Below are 21,660 nucleotides of genomic sequence, written 5' to 3'. Positions count from 1 at the left end.
AAATTTCTAGTATTAAATGTTCCTTTTCAATTTGTTTTGGGTCAAGAGGTTATTAACACCATAAAAAAGTTAATAGAAAAGTATGGTCGAGGACAAAGATGTGTTATTATATTTTGCATGAATGCCTGTTATTAGGAAATTATCAGTTCCTAAAAACAACCATTCCTAGTTCATTAAGGGACAATTACATCAAAACCCATTTCCTATTATATTTTATTTCCCAATTAGTATTCTAGAGACAAGAGCACAAGTTATAATAGAAACTATACTTCTATGTCTACAACTGTTTAATAAAAGACATACAGGGGATATAGCTATTTTTTTTTTATTTAACTAAATCACATAGTCTATTTCCAAATTTGTTTGCAATATTATGCATATTCATTTTTTCCCTCTAATTCTGGCCTGAAATCTATGACTAGAAGAAACAAGAATCAATATATAGGGATAAAGGGTACCCACTTAAAATATGCCTTTTAAGAATGATTGCAATCAACTAAAGCTCACATGAACCATAAAAAAGGGAACAAAAATCAAAAGCACAAAAAGATATCTGTGGACTATCAAGAATTTAAACTGCATAAGGATTAAAAATGCTACTGAGTACAGTTGGGAGTGGGGCAACAGGAACGGCTTCAACATTTCCTTCTAGATCATTCAGAACTGTGGTATCGGTGATCTTGATGCTCTCGGAGCTACTGAAATCTCTGGTGTGACCTGCCCCATAGCTAACAGCTGTGCCTTCCAACTTCTTAGCTCTTCTCATTTAAATATTTCTGTTATTGTGGTTTCACAAGGCCCTTTGCTTAATATTAAGCTTTTTACTGTCAGACCCCACTTGGCTCTTTATGGCACACTGTCCTTCCGTGCTAGAACTCCCCTCAGTCCTTTCCATCTGGGCACAGATATGTACCCATCTAACTTACTAAGAATGTACAGGAACATAGTCAATATTCTAAGCTAAAAAACTACATTTTCTGGCCTTACTTGCAGCCACGGTGGCCACATAACTCAGTCTGAGCCAAAGAGGTGGAAGCAAAAATACTGTGGGAGGTTTTTAGGAGAGGACAGCCCTTCTTTCCTGTTATTTGGGAGATGGCTGGAAAGGCTGGAGCATCAGAAGCGACCTCAGACAATGGAGTGCCCTTAAGTACAGGGATAGAAGCCACACACTTTGGGAGTGGAAGATCCAAGTAGTTTAAGTGACCAAGGACTTTGTGGGGCTGCCAAAGTACCCCTGAAATATCTACCTCCAGACTTTGTAGAAGAACATAAATCCTTGAGGTTTAAACTATTGACTAAACAAATAAATAAGTAAGTAAATAAACTACTGACTAAATCGTTACTATTCTGTAACCAAAAGCAATTCTTAATGGATAAACAATGGAATTAGGATTCACATTTGACAATCTAGATGGATTGATGAATGAGAGTCACAGAAAGATACCCACGAAATATTGGCAAGTGCAATAAATAGATTAAGAAAAAAATACATTAAGCATAATCTTACTTTTTATTTAAACTTTTAAAAAAGGTCATCAGTTGCATGTGTGTATATGAAGAGAAAAAAGTCTGAAAAGTTGTGCATTATACCGTTATTGAGGTTATTTCTAGCAGATGAGTTTATGTGAAACATCTACTTCCTTTATTACAGATTAGAATTTTTGTTTTTAACAGCAAGCAGGTACAACATCTGTAATTAGAATAAAATATACCATGTATTTGATATTCACATATCTAAAGAGATAACATATTATTCTGGCTTTATCTTATGATTTGATTAAAAAAATTTTTAGTTGAACTACTTTTATACTGATTTTGTAAAGTAGAAAATTGTACTTATTTTAGCTATCAACAATCTCTAATATACAAAATATATTTGAGGCACCAGTCAAATCTATTTTTTAATATCTAATTAAAAAAACAATAGCTAGTTATTGAAATGGGTAATGTTTTATCATAATCGGTGTGATAGTAAATCATGAATCTCAAAGGTAAATATAAAATAGTATCCATAGGAATTATGTGTAAGAACAGCAGGAGTAAAAATAGACTTAACAGACTTATTACTAATCCCACATTCTCAAAATCCACAAAGATTAACATTAAAAAGGGGAAGTTTCCTCCACCTATTAAAATAAACTTTGCATAAATGACTTGCCTAGAGTGATTTATGCATTGAGTCATAAAATAGTAGAGAATAGAAAAATTAATAATCTAGTGCATAGAAATAGCCACTCACCTAAGCACTCGAAGGGATCTAAAATTTCATGCGTATGGGCAACTGCCAAGGATTGATGAGGGGAACAAGCCATGATCAATACCAGCCACGTTTTCTCTGAAATTTACCCTCTGATCTGGTGATGTGTAACCTAGAACAATGACTTCCAAAACATGCTGCCTCTTTGCCAGTCCTCACCATTGATTCCCCCGGGTAGCACTATGTCCCCCTTTTAGGTAAGGACTTGCACATACCTTCCCACTGGCCTGTCAGCACCAACGTCCTGTTAATCACCACATCGATTTCCGTAGCTCCATCCTCCACAGCCAATCTGATCTCTTCTAATCGTGTTTTTAAATGAGTCTGTCCAGCTGGAAAGCCAGTGGCCACTAGTAGAGAGAAAAGAAAGGAGGGAAGGAAAGAAGAAAAGGAGGGAGGGAGGGAAGGAGGAAGACAATTTCAGTCGTTGAGTATCTCAATAAGGAACCTCATACAAAAAATAAATAAATAAATAAATAAAAATAAAAACAAAAACAAAACAGTATTTTGACCAAAGCATTAATGACACTAAAGAGCTTCATGCCTGTCTTACAAAGTGAAGTGTGAAGAAACAGAATGTCACCTCATATGGTATTGGTGTTAGGACAAATATTAGTATTTTATAGTTTGAAAACCTGAAGTTAAGTTTCTGCAGAGATGCTCATAAGAGGGCTTTAAGTAAACAGAAACTAAGAAAATATGTATCATCATAGTGACAGTCATAAAACACAGTAGCTAGAGCCCTGTCTTGATGGACTGGTTAATTACGAATTCTGCTCTTAATCAAATTGGTTACCACTGTAGTTTTGATTTACTCACTCACATTTATGGCCATTGCAACCAAATTGCAATACAGGTTCTTCCCATTGCCTATCTTAAAGAGCCAAGCAGATGAGAATAAAGGGAGGAGACTGCAGGAGGGAAAAGGACCTAATATTGTCCAGGGGCAGGGGCAAGTTGGGAAGAGCAAGGCCAGGTGTAAATTAAAAAAAAAAAAAAAGAAAATACAGCTATACTTCTGAAAAATCATTAACATTTTTCCCACGTGCATCATTAATTCCATTTCCATTACTAAAGATAACCTTTTGTATTTCCTTGATGTTATTAAATTCCTTGGTTCTGCTATCTTAGAGGAAAGATGTTTCTCTGTTGTGCAAAAGAAAAGCTGAACTGAATGAAACTGATGAAAAATTTAAGGTAGCTGCCGAACACTTTCAGAATCTTCACAAATAGCTTGTATATCAAAACTATGTGTTTCTTTGATGTCTCCCTAATAAAATAAATTAATCATCTTTTTAGACTCCTCTTCTAAAGCACCAAGATATTCCTCTTAACATCTTCTAAAAGTACAATCTAGTTTTATATCTATCCCTCCACACACACACACACACACACACACACACGCACACTCATACACACTCTACACCCTCACTTATACAGAAGCTTTAAATACTCTTCTTTCTTTCATGCCCAGTCCAGTCCTCCTGAGTCTATCTCAAGTGAATGACTCCTGAACATACCCTCTTGTCTTTACTAAACTCCCAGGTTTTAGGGTGCACTCCTCACCTCTCACGTAAGTCTCCTTAACTCCCTGTCACCCCACCCTACTGGACCCACAACCACCCCCCAACTCACAATATCATGCAGCTGATCATGACATGTCTCTGCTGAAAACCTTGCAGTATGTTCCCCAACACCAGCATAGACCCTGAATGCCCTCACTAGGCCATTTCCCCCTATGTGATCTGGCCCAGATCTACCATCTCTAGCTTCAACTCCCAGGGCACCCCCTGCCCCAACTTCATCCCAATTTAGATCTGACAATGACAAACCACTTGTGGTTCGGTTCCCTGAACATGCTTCTTTGCCTTCCCACAGGCTAGTTCCTCTGTTTAAAAGGTTATTCCCTGCCTCAGCAATACCGCCAATTCCCTTCCCCCTCTAAGACCCCCCCAACACAGTATCATCTCCCCTGTGAATACCATTACTCTCTGAGCATCACCAACTTCCGCAAAATAAATCACTCTCCACTCCGAGTTACAACTGTACCTTCTGTGTGTCTTTATTATCATCTTTTACATATATATACTACTACATATCCTGCATTATGACCTTTTAAACCTACTTATTCCTCTTAAACAACCAGGTTTCTGTAAGGGCAAGGACACAGTTCTGTATTCTGGGGAATGAATGTGGTCCACTACTTAGGAGGCAAGTAGATATGGAGAGAATGAGTAAATAGAAATCATTAAATATATAAAGCTAATTAAAATCATAGTATAAAACTGTATACAAAACCCTCAGGTGTCTGAGTTGAAAACTGAAAACAGGCTGCGAGACAAGAGCAAAAGCCACAATAATCTTACCTGAAGCCACGGGGATGGTACAGCCTGCGGCCTTCAGCGCTTTAACCGCATCACATACCCTCGCGGGATAAACACAAACGGCCGCGGTCGTGAGGCCTGGGAAAAAAGAGATCATAACAGCTTGCTTCATGGGAAGTTCAACTTGCACAACAGGCTCTTCATGATTCACACCACACCCTGGCAGAACTCAAAATGAGAGGAGAAATAACTCCCCTAAAACACTGCACCGAATGAAAACGTTTTGACTCCCCACATTCCTTTCCAGTCCTTGACAACAGGGATCATTTGCTCCTTGTTCAAGTCACACAATAAAACAATTGTGATGCACTGGTCTTTGAGGTCAACATAATGCCACTTTTTAAAGACTCCTAAGCGGTGAACATAATGGGCTTGACTCAACGAGAATATTTTATTTCATGTAGGTCACATAATCCAGATTTGTACAGCTAACAGACAGAGGATGAAGAAAGTGGATGAGAACCTGACAGGGTAGTATAGCAAAATGATATTTAACTAATCCTTTTCCCTCTCTTGCAAGAAATAATACAATCTGGATCTGGAGCCCTCATTCAGAGGAATAAGCTCTTAAATTTAAAAGAAATCAAATAAAAATCGAACAGCCACTATAAAACAAAGCAAGAACATAGACTCCTACACAGTTGCCTCATTCTTCCCCAGCCTCTCCTCCAAAGTTGTTACTTCAATTTTGTATAGCAATGCCTATACGTAGGTGGTGTTTTTATTGTCAACCCCAAAGACACATATTTTCCAAAAGCTGTGGAGCTGTTTAGGTCTATAAATTATCTTCAAATTATTTGGGATAAAATACCTGCATTGGGCCGATACCACATTTCCAGTTGCAAATTCATTACCAGTAAGCACTCTGGAATCACGAAGCATCCCTCCGCCAAAAGACATGGCTCCTAAAATCAGCCCAGTGAGTACTATGGCACATGGTCTTGGAAATACCCTTTAGCCTTCCAGACCTTGGTTTCCTCATTTAGAAAAAGGGGATCAACTCTCAAAGGTCTCCTCCATTCCTAGGATGTTAAGATTCTAAACGCATGGCAACTTTAGAAAGTCCTTTCTTTCATGTATACTAAGAAAGTGAATATAACTTTTTTTTTTTCAAAAGATCTAACCTAATATACGAGCATGCAATATTCCCCATTTGCATTTTATTCTCAAAAGTATTTCATTTACTCACAGAAAATACTTTATGTATGAGATGTGATTATTAAGTAATGAGACTGGCTTTTGCACGTGTGGCTAGGGAATGAGAATCAGTGTTTTAGAGTCACTAGACAGAAAATTTCCCACACTGAAGAACTGGAAAGAAAAATAAAGAAACTCTCTACCAGCAACTTTAATCCAGGATGGAAAGAACTGACCTAAAAATGAGACTCAGATTCTCTCCCTGCTGTTTTTCAGAGAAGAATCTCAATTATTTGCCTATGTATACAATTCTCCCGTGGATTTTATTGCTGTTATCATTTTAGCAGCTGAATCTTGTCTTAAATCCTCTTAGATTTAGTAATTAGTACTGTAAAGAGGTAAAGAGAGACAGATTATACACAACAATGTTACCTTTATCATGCATGTTTAAAGTTTTTAAGAGATCTTCCCGGATTGGATACTTGGCTTTATAACAGAGCCTTTGAACATTGGAAGATGTGTCATCGCCTGCAAGTGTAGTAAGATCTATAAAGGTAACAGCTTTCAGGAGCCAAGCAGCCTGGTTTAAGAAAAGTAAAAACAAGATTAAAAAAAAAATCATCTCCAACCCAGTTACTTAGTAGGAAATCATTAGACAAACATGGGTGCTAAAATCTGACATCTATACTGTTCTAAGGCATTTCCTTCTCATATGTGATATAAACATTACTCAAGAGTGACCAACAAGAGGAACACTGCATAGAATAAAATAAAAGAGGATTACAGAGTCCTCAAAAATTATTTTTCCCAGGTGCCTGGGTGGCTCAGTCAGTTAAGCATCCCACTCTTGATTTCAGCTCAGGTTATGATCTCAGGGTTGTGAGACTGAGCCCTGAACTGGGCTCTGGCTCAGGAGGGATTCTGCTCGAGATTCTCTCTTGCCCTCTGCCCCTCCCCCATGCACGTGCATACTCTCTCTCTCTCTTTCAAATAAATAAAATCTTTAAAAAAATTTTTTGCCTTCCATTGGTATCCCAAAGTGAAATCCTAATAGATTAAGCCTCCTCACACCAGACCTCTCCATCTCCTCCACTAGGAGCACCTGAAAGCTACCATATGACAGAACTTGGGAAGAAGAGGGTTTCTGTCTAATATTTTACCTCCAGCCTTGGGATCTGGGATAAGACATTTAAAAAAGAGTCTCTAATTTCTTGATGTTGTTGTTTTTCACTCTAATTCAATTCCATTTCTAAAATAATACTCATACTTCCTAACTCATTCTAATGAATTTCCTTTTATCTTTCCATTGGAATATTCCCAAGGATAAGCAAAATGTAAAATGTCTTCCTAAAGGATTCAATCACACTATTTTGCTTCACTTGTGACATGAACTCTGAATTCCTCTTAGTCCTATGACGCACATCACACCATTGGTCAGTATACACTGAAGGGTATGCTGACCACTAGTCCCTATGAAACATCACTTTTTGAGTTTTGGAAAATGCTTTATGAAAATTAATAGTAAGGTAAACACAATGGTCAAAGAAGGTCAACGCTTATGCCTAAGGGCCTCAACAGCAGACACATCAGGTTTCGATGTTACGGCTTAAAAATTAAAATAGAAGACAACCAAAGAAGGTATGTCTAAGGAGCTGAATAAATGTGTTGAGGAAATGTGCCATTTAATTCACTCATGAATAAAGATGCCTCAAATTCATTTGCGGCTTTGCCACTCAAGAGTGATAAGATTTTTAACCTGTTTGGATAAATGTGTTATCTTTCTCCAACCCATCATCATCATATATGAATTATTAAAATAAGTCATGGACAGCTGCAATCTTTTAAGTTTAGATGCATCTTGAGTGAAATTCAATATTGTGGCCTTGAGGGAAGAGACCAGGCATTGTACACTACAGGGGCAGAATGCTCAAGAAGCAACCTTACCTGCCACTCCTTCTTCACGGTTCTGCGAGCCTGGATTTGTTGTGCACGCCTCAGAACCGCGGGTTGATTCACCTGTACTTTGGAGATCCAGCTAAGGTCTAAAGGGGAAAGAAAAACACTTCTTAATAAATATATTCACCTATACATGGTCCTTGAAAAGTTACATCATTTTGCATCAAAGCTCTTTTTAAAGCTTGTGCTTCTTTTTTGCACAATTACAAATAAAGAACCTTGTTGTAAGAAACCCAGTCACAGAAAGGCAACTCTACATGTAAAACCGAGTAGTACACTGGGAACCAGAAGCATACATGCTATGTCTAATGGGAGGAAAATGTTATTGTTACCTGTGCTGCGTGCCTCACTTCTGACAGCAAAGACTTATTTGTAAGTGCCCAGTCCAGGAGCACAAATGATTAATAAATACTTAAGTGAATTAATGTTGGGGCTTAAAGGAATCCTTGATCACTATCCCCCTTACTGACAAGATTTATATCTACTAGAAGCGAGTATGATGTAGCCCATTCTTTCCTCAAAAGGGACATTTTCAGAATGTATTAGAAGTTACAACATTTCAACTTGAGTTATAATATATTTTGGGGAATCGGTTCACTACAAATTGTGACTGTAAACAATGTACTGTAAATGTTTCATAGTTCTCCCCCAATAAAATTTTTGGGAAAAAAAAAAAAAAAGGAAGTTACAACATTGACAGAAGTCAGAACAAAGGGAAAGAAAAAAAAAAAACACAAGGTGTTCAAAATTCTGGGAGATATCTCTATTGCTTCTGTTTTGAAATGCTCTTCCCTACCCTGATCCTACTCTCCATCTCTCCGAGTTAACAGTAGTTTCTATTTTAAACCTAGCCCTTAGCTTTTGCGAAAAACACTGCCAGCTCCCCAGATAGAGCTAACATCTGGATACAGCTGTACTACACAACTTGGATTTAGTTCATCAAGGAGTCATGGTAGAATGGTCTCCTGTCCTCACTATATTGTGAGTCATGATCTTACTGTGAGTGACTAACACCAAACACAGGGTATATCTCCATCGTAATTCAGTTTTATCCCCCAACGCTCTACCACATAGGTGACTTCACAGTAAACTGAGCACCTAGCCATTTACCTCCTATAACTAACTTCATTTTTATATCCCTCTAGCACCTTCCTTTTAGAAGAGCCTTAAAGAACTATTGTGGAAGAGGAATAGGCCCTAGTTACCCACAACGTTGCTTTCCACAGTTTCAGTTACCTGGGGTCAGGTGCAGTCCAACAAGGTATGCTCCTCCTTCTGAGGTATCAGAAGGTCAATAGCAGCCTTATGCTGCATGCAATGCCTACGTCATTCACCTCATTTCCTCTCCTCAGACAGGCAGTTTATCATCATGCCTCATCACAAGAAGGGTTATGGAAATACAATCAAGTATTCAGAGAGAGATCACATTCATGTAACTTTTATTATACCATATTGTTATAACTGTTCTAGTTTATTATTAGTTACTGTTGTTAATCCCTTATGTGCCCCATTTATGAATTAAAATTTATCATCAGTGTGTATGAATAGGAAAAATCATAGTTTGGATATAGGGTCCAACACTGTCCAAAGTCTCGAACATCCCCTGGGGGTGGTCTTGGAACACATTCCCCACAGATAACAGGGGACCACCGTATACATTTCTCTCTAATATGGGCGGGAAACTGCTGACTGCCTACTGCACTATGTAACAACACAAATAACAATAACAACAACAACAACAATAATAATAATACAGTATTTGCATCCACCACAAAAATAAGACCATGTTTTTACAAAGGCATTCTCTCTCATTTCCAAATGATTCTTCTTATCAATATTAATACTGTAGAAATTCCAAGTCAGAGTCTGATACTAATAATGATACACTTATTTAAGTATCATTGAATAAGGAGCAGAGTCTAGGAGCTTTTTTTTTTCTAATTAAATTATTTTGTTAGCCGAAATCATTTAACAAAACAGATTATTTTTAAAGATTTTATTTTTATTTATTTGACAGAGATCACAATTAGGCAGAGAGGCAGGCAGAGAGAGAGAGGAGGAAGCAGGCTCCCCGCTGAGCAGAAAGCCGGATACAGGACTCGATCCCAGAACCCTGGGATCATGACCTAAGCCAAAGGCAGAGGCTTTAACCCACTGAGCCACCCAGGCACGCCAACAAATTTGGCACGCCAACAGATTTTTAACATTTCAATCCATCTGCTCCTCCAAGACACTGTATGGTTTCCTGCTCATCTGCTGAGCGAACATCACAGTCCAAGGTCAAGCAAACGATATCTGCCTCTTCTTCCCCATCCAAAGATGGGTTCTAGGTAAAGCCCAAAGAAGTAAGACCAGACTCAGCCTAATTTATAAGACCTATAAGAACCCCTCTCTCAAAGAAAGGGGAGATTTTGTTGTTTCTCTTATAAAAAAAACTACTAATAAGAGTGATTAGGTTTATTGTAAAGATTATTTCAGACAGACAGTAAAAATCAGTGAGGCAGAGTCGTGTGAAGTATAAGACTCACCACCAAGCAACTGTTGACAGTGGCCAAGAGAGGGAAGCCTATGCTGCAGGGGGCCAGGGCTCTGAGCGGCCGTCCTTGATCCATCACATGACCCCTTCTGGACACCCCTCTCCACCTCCTCTCTACTCCCCACCCACACGACCACCACGGGAAGCGCGGCTACTGGAGAGACATCTCTGGCAATCGCAAGACCTCACCACCTGGCTCCCTTTGACCTGATAGGACCCCTCTTCTCCCTCTCTATCCCTCCAAGCCAGTGCTGCAGGCTTTCTAATCTACCAGGAGTTCATGGGCAATTATGTCACATTCTGTCTCTGGATCTATGCATGCTGGTTGTTCCTTTTGCCCTTCGTTATCCTGCCAATAGAGTGAACTCCCACCACCCTTTAAGACTTAATTCAAATGCCACCTTCTCTGTAAACTTTTTCTGAATCATACAGGCTGAGCTATTCCTTTGCTTTGTTGTACTTATTTCAACTTTATAGTCGACTTTAGTGTAGTCCCCTTATTCCAAATGCACTGATTGGTCAAAATGTTTAGAGTCCCAACAGATTTTTAAAACTCTAAGCAAAGTGCCCGACTTGTGGGTGCCATTCAATAAATAAAATAAATGGGTCCTCAAGACCAGAAATGATCAAATTCTGGGTAATATCTGCCCAACTGCTTTTTCTAAAAAAAAAATTTTGTTGTGTTTACTTCCATTACCCTAGTATTACTGGGGTATAATGGACAAACTGTATATGTTCAAGATATACGTCTTGAGGGGAGGTCTGGGTGGCTCAGTTGGTTAAGCATCTGCCTGCCCTGACCTACTCAGGTCAGGATCCCAGGGCCTGGGACTAAGCTCTGCATAAGGCTTCCTGCTCAGTGGGAAGTCTGCTTCTCCCTCTCCCTCTGCTGTTCCCCCTGCTTGTGCTCTCTCTCTCAAAAAAAAAAAAAAAAAAAGAAAGAAAGAAAAAAAAAAGGTATACATCTGTATGGATGAAATAATCACAATCAAGCTAATTAACATATCTACCACTTTACCCATTATCCACTTTTTTTTCTCCTTTTTTGAGTGGGTTGAGAACATTTAAAGTCTACTCTCTCAGCAGATTTCAACCATACAATATTGTTAACAACAGTCACACTGGGGAGGCCTGGATGGCTCAGTCGGTTGAGTGTCCAACTCTTGATTTCAGCTCAGGTCATGATCTCAAGGTCATGAGTTAGGCTCCACGCTCAGCTCGGAGTCTGCTTGTCCCTCTCCCTCTGCTCCTCCCCGGGCTCACTTTCACTCGCTCTCTAATAAGATCTTTAAAAAAAACATAAAACAATATTCAAGGTGCTGTACATTAGATCTCTGGAACTTATTCACCTTGAATTATGGAACTTCAAACCCCAATGCTTCTGATTAAAGAACTTATGGATCTCCACAGGAGAAGCTGGAACTCAAGCATGAGGAAAACCTGAGGGCATCCATCCACCTTAAAAACTAATTTTTAGTACAATTCCCCACCAAAGGTTAGAACCCACGATGCTGGCTCTCACACTTCTCAGACACCACTTGCCAGAGGTCCCCGCGAACCACCTCCTGGAGGATGTAATAGGATTACTTCTCTTGCAGTATCAGCCTCCACTGTTAAAAATATCATTAGTGGTCATAAAATTATCCGGCCCCATATTTAATCCAGCCACAGAATTTGCCTCTGTGACCTCCCATGGTAATGAATTATATAAGTGACTATCTCATTTTATTAGCACTTAATGTGCTACTCTTTAATTTCATCAAATATCCCTTGTTCTCATATTATGGGATCTGGGGAAAAGAAAGGACTGATTGGCCTTTGTTATGTCCTTCATAATTTTTAATATTTTATTCGAGTACCCTTTAGTGTCTCCTTTCCAGGAGAAGTGATTCTAATACACACAATCTCATCAGTACCATAGAATCTTCTCTTATAGGGGCCAGGAAGGGTTTCAAGTACACGTGCCTTTGGGGAAAAGAGACATGAAGCCATAATTGGAAGGCAATAATACTCTTTTCTCAAAACTGTCCAATGAAAAAATATCCTATTGTGTCTCTTAGTATGTCATTTTGATGGCTTTTGGGCTCTTCTGTCAGTTATAAATTTGTTCTCAAATACTCTTCTCAAAAAATTTTTTATTATTATTATTGTTCCTATGTCTCAGTAGAGACAAATCACTTTCCCTACAAATCTACCACGTGGTCCTTCCATCACATCCACTGATGTTTCCATGGATGTTCTCGTGCTTCCTCACAATATTCCTAAAACATGTAACACCAAACAATAACTCCATGAAAGGTTTATTTTGTATTTTGATTTTACCTTTGTTCTTAACGGAGAAAGATAAATTGTGATACATTATCAGAAATTTTTTTTCTCCCAAATTTGGGGAAAGAAAGGTTACATTTCCCATGTTTTCTCTTTTCATTCTTTTTGCTTATTTTCAATTCTAATTTTCAATGTCCAGCCACAACTTCCCATAGGTGCCAGTGCCCAGCATAGAAACAGTTGCTCAAAAAGCCCCCTGCATCAGAGTACATTTATTTTTTACCTCAGACACTGAAACCAGTGAAATATCAACCCGATCGTGTCTGGCCTTTCAGTCTTAGCCTGGGAAAAGGTTAGCTTGGCAAGAGAAAAGAGCACTGGATGCTTCTGCATGCCTGATCCCTCCAGGCTCAAAAGATACTCAACTTCTATAAATGAGGAGACTCAGCCCTGTCCAGTTCCCACCAAAGATACAACCAGACAGAGACCATGCCTGAAGCTTCATCTTTACTAACTGGTAGAAACAAGACTTCGGGGGTGCCTGGGTGGCTCAGTGGGTTAAAGCCTCTGCCTTCGGCTCAGGTCATGATCCCAGGGTCCTGGGATCGAGCCCCAGCATCGGGCTCTCTGCTCGGCAGGGAGCCTGCTTCTCCCTCTCTCTGCCTGCCTCTCTGCCTCCTTGTGATCTCTGTCAAATAAATAAATAAAATCTTTAAAAAAAAAAAAAAAGAAAAGAAACAAGACTTCGTTTTCTTCACCAAGTCTAGTCTACCACCCAGTAAGCCCCGGGTGAGCTCTCAAGGGCATCCATGCCCCCAGTGGACACGAGCCAACTCTTCCGACATGCTACTGTGAAAGCCCAATCCTTACAACCCAGACAGATGGTCTAGAAACCAAGATACCAACAACTAAACAGCATCAATTGCCACTGCTCAAAGAGCCTTACTACTACGACATCTCCCCACAGCTACTCTGACCCTCATCTCCAGCTCCCATCCCACATATATTTGCCATCCCTAACCATTATTTAGAATACCAAACCGATGGAACTAGAATTTATGCTTAGCGAAATTAGTCAATCAGAGAAAGACAATTATCATGTGATCTCCCCGATATGAGAAAGTTGAGAGGCAATGTTGGGGGGGGTAGTTGGGAGGCAGGAAAAGAATAAATGAAACAAGATGGGATTGGGAAGGAGACAAACCATGAAAGATTCTTATTTTAGTATATGTGCTGCTGAAGCGGGCATATATAAGAGACTCTTAATCTCACAAAACAAACTGAGGGTTGCCAGAGGGAGGGGGTAGGGAAAAGGTGGTGGGGTTATGGACATCAGGGAAGGTATGTGCTATAAAGTGTGTAAACCTGGCGACTTACAGACCTGTACCCCTGGAGCTAATAATACATTATATGTTAATGAAAAAATTTAAAAATTAAAAATAAAAGAATACCAATCCAAGTTCAGGTGAGTGATGAGTTTACTATGCCTCCTAAAATATTTCAATGCAGATAATCTGGCACTGTGCTGAAGGCGCAGTTCTTTGTTCCTTTGGTGCCAACCTTGAATACTCTCTGCTTACACTCCTCTTCCCTCTGGTGGCATTTCCAGTACGTCTTGTACCCACAGCCACGAGGGGTACAACATTCTCTCAGAATACATCACCACAGCGGAAGAGAGTCTGGGTTCACGTTACAAGACACATGTGCTCTTGGACCTGGCTTCCCCCAGCAGCATCACATGGGGATTTTAAGGCCTCCCTCCTTTCTCTTACCCTTCATCCCTCCTTGAGCCATGAGCCCTTTCCCAGCTATCACTGCTCCCTGCTCTTTACCATTCAATTTCTGTCGATTATTCTCCTTCTCGATCATCTGCTAATGTCTGTGGACTGATCGAGGCCCTAGAAGGAGAACCTCGTCACTTATTCTGGCTTCCGCATACTGTCCATTGCGGTGACCAGGTTGCCTGTTTCTGTCCCCAGCCTCCAAGGTTCAGCAGCAGGTGGTGGCTGCGGTCATGCAGCTAGAGAGCCACAAGCCACCTGGCGGAGGGAGGGGCGCATGCGCAGTCCTACCACCTCTGCATTTAGCCTTTCTGGCGGGCAGGCTCTGTGAGGCACAATGGGAGACACAGTGCCTGACATAGGTTGCTGCTGTCCTGACAAAGCTTGGGAATAATGCCCCAGACTGAGGAGAGCTGAATAATAGAAAATATAAGCCAACACAAGGGGACACAAAGCAATGCATCTAACCAACATTTCCAACCGGTTCCAATGGTCATATCAGTCAGGAATCATTCAGTTAAAAATGAGGAAAACTGACTTCGGTGATTGGACCAAAATGGAAAGGATGTTTGTAAAAGCTCAGAGAACTGAGAAGAGATTGGAAGAACAAGCTCAAGCAACAGACAGGAAGTGAAGACCACAGGACAGGGACAGAGCTAGAAGAACAAGGCCAGCAAGGAACAGCAACAGCCTGGCCAAGATTTCACAGCCCCGCTGCAGATACCACCACTGCCGCCTACCCCAGCTCACTCAGAACCTCCCATTCCAGAGGAAAGCATCAGACGCCTGACCCATGCATGCCTGAGCGGGGCAGGGAAGAGGGAAGGCCCACTCCTTCCTCTGCAGCGCCTCCAACCTGTTCTACGTAGGACAGATAGACTGACCCAACACTACGAGGACGCGTGTTCGTTGCTGGCCAGCCAGAAAAATGAAAGGTTTCCACTACAACGAGCAGTGAGCTTGGGACATGCTAGATGGCTGAGCTTCTCTCGGAGATGCATAGAGCATTGAGCACATGAGACTATCACAAATTCCCACAGGAAAGAAATCTCTTGAATAGTCTTTAATTCAGCATTTCTCAAACACTTGACTACAAATGGCTTTTTCCCCGGAACATACGCTTACCACACTGGCTGGACAGTAAGTCAAGTTCAGAGAAAGGGAAGGTCAGAGGAGGCTCATCCAGTTGGCTAAAAAAACACTCTTAGTAGATGAAGTGGAGACAAGAGACTGACACTATGGCGGAGGTTCTCAGTCTGGAGACGTCTTTGGCTGACGCAGCTGACGGTGGGAGAGGGCCACCCGCACCTGGTGGGCAGAGGCCACGGATGCAGCTAAACACCCTGCAATGTACAGGTCAGTCTCTCAACAGTGTAAGTGCCTGACATTAAGCTTTGGATTGCTGACGCATGCATTTCAAAGGACATCCATCCTGAATAAGCACATGGCCAGCGGTATGACACAGCTACTAACAAACCACCCAACAAGGAACTAGACAGCCCCCAAGCACGAAGGTTCCTCTTTCAGAAAGCCCTGGGTAACTGAAAGAACTGCCTGCTTGAGCGACCCTGCTTCCCCTTCACATGCCCCAACCCCTGCTCTTTTGCTTTAAATTAGCCAATAAAGAGTTAACCCCCCAATCCTTAGACATCCCACTCTCAGACCCTAAGAAATACTCAGGTCTTTGCATGTGTGTGCCGGCTGGCTCTTTCTACCTGAAACCTCACAGCACAGCCCTCGGGCATGTCAAGCACTCTCCAAGACTTGTGAGGAGGACATCCTGATCCTCAGGGTTCCCTGATGGTTTTTGCTGAACTGTGTGTCCTAGAGTCACACTAAGAACCGCAAGAGACTAGCCTAACCGCAAGTTAGGAGCCTCAGTAGGGGAACTGTCTATTGAATTTGACACAAACAACGGCCCAAGTGAGCACCACAGGCATTCCTAATCAAGGGCGCTACCTTCACCTGGTCCCCAATGTCAACAGGGCCACGGCTGAGAAACCTTCCCAGAGGATGGGCAGGATTCAGGAAAAGTAAAGAGGAAGCTCTGAAGGTTTATGGGGAGCAGGAGTATCAGAGGCAGAGGCAAGCTGGCTCTATTTGATTCACTGTGGCTTATTTGTTAAAATTCTGAAGTACTAGGCAAAAACTATCCATCAGTAGCCGCTGGACACATGTTACCATCTGAGCATCTGAAATGTGGAACAGTCCAATTTGAGACGTGCTTTAAATGTAAAGTACTCCGCAGATTTCAAAGATTTAGTACAAAAAACAAAATATCTGTGTAATTATGTTTTTTCATTTTGGGGTTTCTAAAGCCCAGCAGGGTACCCAATGGAAAGCTTGAATTCCCAACCCTGAGATCAAGACCGGAGTTGAGATCAAGAGTCAAATGTTCAACTGACTGGGCCTCCCAGGCACTCCTCTCTAATTTGTTTTGATAGTGATTAGACACTAAAAATATAATATCTGGGATATAGTTGGTTAAATAAAATGCTAATAAAATTATTTTCACCTGTTTCTTTTTATCTTTTATAACGTGCACTCTAGGAGATCTTAAATTACTTTGTGTTGCACATTATTTTCTATTATACAGCACTGGTCTAAACTTTATCCTGTAAGTGATCAGAGCCACTGAAGATTTCCAAACTGGGCTGTAACAGAATTAAAGAAGTATTTTCTAAAAATAATCAGCATACAGAATATGTCCCACAGAAATGCTTACACAAATATGCAAGTGCAAATATGAAAAGGTATTTATGGTGGCATTGTAAGTGACACCAAGATCCATGATTGCTTCAAATAGAGTAGATCCATAACACAGAACATGACCCAGCTATTTAAAAGAATGAGGTACATCAGTAAGTACTGTCATGGAAAACTGATTATGATACTTTACTCAGTGCAAACAAGTAGACTGCACAGCAGTGAATTTCTAAAATAAAACTGTTTATAAAAACAAAAATACAAGTATAAAACATATATCTGTTGGTACAAAATATAATAGAATATATACCAAATTGATAGAAGTTTCTCTTCAGAGCTAGAATTACATAAGATTTCTACTTTCTTTCTTTCTTTATATAGTTCCATAACACTGAAAATTTTTACCAAGAGCATGCATTACCTTATTGAGCAGTAAAAACAAAATATACTTAACTCTTTTGAATTGAGAGGCATGGCCAAGCAGCAATGTGCAGTACAGGTAGAAAGAGACTACGGTAGATAGACCAACAAGATGGCTGTCGCTGTGGTCCAGGCATCAGCATCGTACAACACTTCCCTGGGGCGTTTCACACCTTAAACCTGTCATGACCAGACTCTGCCACTGAGTCCTTTCACGAGTCCAGCCTGACTTAGCTGCGTGATGCCAGGCAGAAATGACGACCTCAGAACGCCACCATCATTGCTCCCATAGAAAAGATCCCTAAAACATTAGCACCCCAGGCCACCAGACAGAAACCATTATATAATTCCTAGCTGAAACAAAGATCACACCTGGGAGAGATAGGCCCAGACTGGCCTACCCATAGCAATGCCCTTCCCCATCGTTAGGGAGTCTATGGAGCCAAAGGTCCAGACTTTCCCTGAGATCACACCCTCCTTCCAGTCCAAGAGCAAGGTGCACAGGATCCCAGAATTCCAGTCCAAATGGCGTTAGGTTTGCTCACAGAGTCTAGGGGGGTCTTCGACCCAAAGTCAGTATCTTACACTTAAGATATAAGAAAGGTTAGGGACTTTGCTCCTAGAAAGTTTGGTCAATACACATCTTTCTCCCCCATCATGTGCTCTCTCTCCCTCAAATAAACAAATAAAATATTTAAAACAAAAAATAAGGAGGGGTGCCTGGGTAGCTCTGGTGGTTGAGTGTCTGCCTTCAGCTCAGGTCATGATTGCGGAGTCCTGGGATCAAGTCCCACATCGGGCTCCCTGCTCAGCGGGAAGCCTGCTTCTCCCTCTCCCTCTGCCATTCACTGCGCTTGTGCTCTCTGGCTCTATCTCTCTGTCAAGTAAGTAAAAGAAAATCTTCTGAAAAATAAGAAAGCAAGCAATAAGACCATCAAACTGTGTTCTAGGCAGAGAAAAGAGCAAATGCAAAAGCCCTAAACTAAGAGTGAATATGTCATATTTGCGGCCAAGCAGGGACACAGGTGTAACTGGAGAACAGTAAGCAAGGAGGACTGGGTGTGGTAGAGTCAAGTCAGAGAGGCAGGGCAAGGACCAATCAGGAAAATGCTCTCCAAACTCTGTGTCATGACCCATAGACATGTCACGGAATCAAGTTTGTCAGCTGCAACTAGTACTCTTCAAAAAGAAGAAGAAACAATAAAATGGAATATATTAGGACATCTTACATGCAATACAAGTAAGGGTTACTTACAAAAATTTTGTTTCAATTATACATACGTAGGCCTGTATGGTGCTGCAATATAAAATACACGGAGGGCACCTGGGTTGCTCAGTGGGTTAAGCCTCTGCCTTCGGCTCAGGTCATGATCTCAGGGTCCTGGGATGGAGCCTCATATCGGGGCTCCCTGCCCAGCGGGGAGCCTGCTTTCCCCCTCTCTCTGTCTGCCTCTCTGTCTAATTGTAATCCCTCACTCTGTCAATTTAAAAAAATATATTTTTAAAAAATAAAAAATAAAATAAAATACACGGCCTGTTGTGAGGCAGGGCCCTTAAGGTTTGAAAGCCTCTCAAGAAGGACTTTTTTTTAGCATGGAAAGGACATCAGATGTGAGACAGGAAGTCTTCAGAGAACCCTGTGCAGAGGAATGAAATGATCTGATTTAGATTTACATTTTAAAAAGTCCCCCTGGCTGCTAAAGGGAAGCCAATTAGGCGGCTCAAGCAACAGCCAGAGGTAGCTTGAACCAGAACAATGTCGTGGGGAGGGGAGGACGGTCAGAACCTCATCAGGACACTGACTGCAGCATTTGTACTCTGCCTTCAAACACATACGAGCTGCTCATTCTCCGGTCTGGAGAGTAAGCAGTCCGGGAAAAGCTGATATTCCAGAAGCAGCTTCAAGGTTCACAGAGCACAAAATTCAAGCAAGAGCCCCTTCTGCTCTGGACCCACAAATATGCTCAGGGAAGTCTCTGTGCGGAAGAGTCCACAGACTGGGACAAAGCATCAGGGCCAATCCCTCTGCCTCCAGGCCCTGACCACTGCCGTAAAATCGACCACTCTTCCCAGTCTGGTCCCACCTGCTGAGCTTCTGGTCCTCACTACAATGACCCCCATCACCCTGGTTTGCCCAGGTCGTGCCCCACTTGCCCTCTCCTGTACCATCCAGTTTAGCATTTGCTTCTATATTTCATTTTTTAATAAAAACATAAGTCAGGCTGGGTTTCACAGACATTTCTACCACATTCTCCGATCATAGTATAAGAGGAAAGTGCAGTGAACAGAGACTTCATTGGAACATGTGGTTCACTCAGTAAGGAGAAAACACAATTTTTCCCCATCTCCCAGACATAGCAAAGCTAATGCTTCGCATGGAGGGCCACTCACTGACCCTTGAGGGTACTTGCAATATTTGTGGCTAGCAACGGCTGACTCCTCCCAGTCTTGGTGGTGGTACCAGTATGCAATGTGTATCCTAAGTCATTTGAATATCCCAGCCAGTCATGCCCTGGCCTGGGCCCAAGCCCCCAAGAGACACAGACACACCAGGCCACCAGGTAGGGCATGAGAAGTGGGAGAACCTGTAGGTAAGGTGACTAAGCAGTACGTGTGGGGAATATCTAGATTCCTAGAGGGGAACCAACTGAAAGCAATGCTTTTGTCGTTTTTATATAAACCTATATAGGGTTACCCTTTCATTTTAAGGGGAAAAAAAAATCCATTAGCAACAATGAGCTCCAAAAAAGGGAACTTAATGAAATATTAAATTCTGAATTTCCATTTCTTAGAAAAGTTGATGATCTGTAATTTGCACAAAATGCTTTTCAACATTTATCACGTGCCAAAATAGCTCTACAGAGATATCACTGACTCCAAGACCCAAAGCTGCTAACAAGCATCTTTATACACTGCAAAAATTAGCAGTTAAGAAGCCTGTGCTTAAAGATGGCAATTTAACACAGCCTCAGAAGATGTGGTTACAGAAGGCTCTGAAGCATGACTTTCCAGTCAGATAAAATGAGCATGGATGGTCCCCAACTTATGATGATTCATTTGACAACTTTTCAATTTTACAATGGTATAAAAGCAATACACATTCAGTAGAAACCAGAATTCCAGTTTGGAATTTTGACCTTTTCCCGGGCTAGTAACATGTAGTGGGATCCTCCCTCATAATGTTGGGCAGCGGCAGTCACAGCTCCCAGCCGGCCATGAGGTCATTGTGGGGAACCACTGATCCAGTGACAACCATCCTGTACCCACAACCACCATTCTGTTTCTCACCGTCAGTACAGTATTTAATATATTTTATATATATTTAATATATGAGCTACTCAACACTTTACTATAAACTAGGCTTTGTGCTAGATAATCCTGCCCACTTGCTAAGGTAAGTGTTCTCAGCATTTTTAAGGTAGACTCGCCGAAGCTATGATGTTTGGTGGGTTATTGTACTAATTACATTTTCGACTTACAATATGTTCAACTTATGACGGGTTTATTAGGACATGACCCCACCATTAAGTCGAGGAAGATCTGTCCTCTAAATAAGTTCATTTTTACATCCAAATTTCCTAGTATATGTATACTAAAGATTACCACTTTCTATCAGAGGCACAGGTCCTTCAAAGAGAAAATCTGTTAAATTAACTCAAATACTGGCACATTTTACAACTCTAATTTATCAAATCAAAAAAAAATTTTAGAAGTCTATTTTGTTGAAGGTGAACATCTGACATCATTTTGACTGCCCCTGTAAATTCAAAGAAGTTGGTGTTGAACATATAATTACTTGATTTTGCAGTGATAACATGGATATGAATTTTGTTGGAAGATAGTATCATGATAAAAACAATTTTCTTATTAAGAAAGTTATGGAGCAGAAATATACTTGGATATGGTTGTGACAGACACATAATTTATCATTTCATCCAAATAAACTTCCATATTGTAATGAAGTACAAGCTGTAGCTGTCAAATTTTAAGTATTTTATATATACACACAGAATAAGTGAACTACCTGATCTTGGTGAGAAAGCTGATGTCTAATTAAAATTAAATACTTCTTCCTGGCAGTAGATACTATCTCTTTACTGATCATCATCAGTTGAGTATTAGAAAGACTCGGAGGAAGAACCATTTTGTCAGTCAATCTAAGCTGATATACAACTAGTCCCAAACTATTTGGTAAATCAGACCTTTAAAGTT

At 40.8% G+C, this 21,660-nt stretch overlaps 1 protein-coding gene across 1 annotated transcript in view; it reads right to left on the bottom strand.

The window, feature by feature from the left end:
• The window catches only part of DERA (deoxyribose-phosphate aldolase), a 115,610-nt gene that overhangs the window by 60,502 nt on the left and 33,448 nt on the right, over positions 1-21,660 (bottom strand). Inside the window, exons 2-5 of the mRNA XM_044227039.1 lie at positions 7,726-7,823; positions 6,214-6,361; positions 4,627-4,722; positions 2,476-2,610 (exon numbers count right to left, since the gene is read on the bottom strand). Coding sequence (XP_044082974.1) covers positions 2,476-2,610; positions 4,627-4,722; positions 6,214-6,361; positions 7,726-7,823 — 477 coding nt within the window. The remainder of the gene's footprint in view (positions 1-2,475; positions 2,611-4,626; positions 4,723-6,213; positions 6,362-7,725; positions 7,824-21,660) is intronic.

This window comes from Neovison vison, chromosome 12 (genome assembly GCF_020171115.1).
Source record: "Neovison vison isolate M4711 chromosome 12, ASM_NN_V1, whole genome shotgun sequence".
Classification (NCBI taxonomy): Eukaryota; Metazoa; Chordata; class Mammalia; order Carnivora; family Mustelidae; genus Neogale; species Neogale vison.
This window is presented reverse-complemented; position numbering and strand designations above follow the sequence as displayed.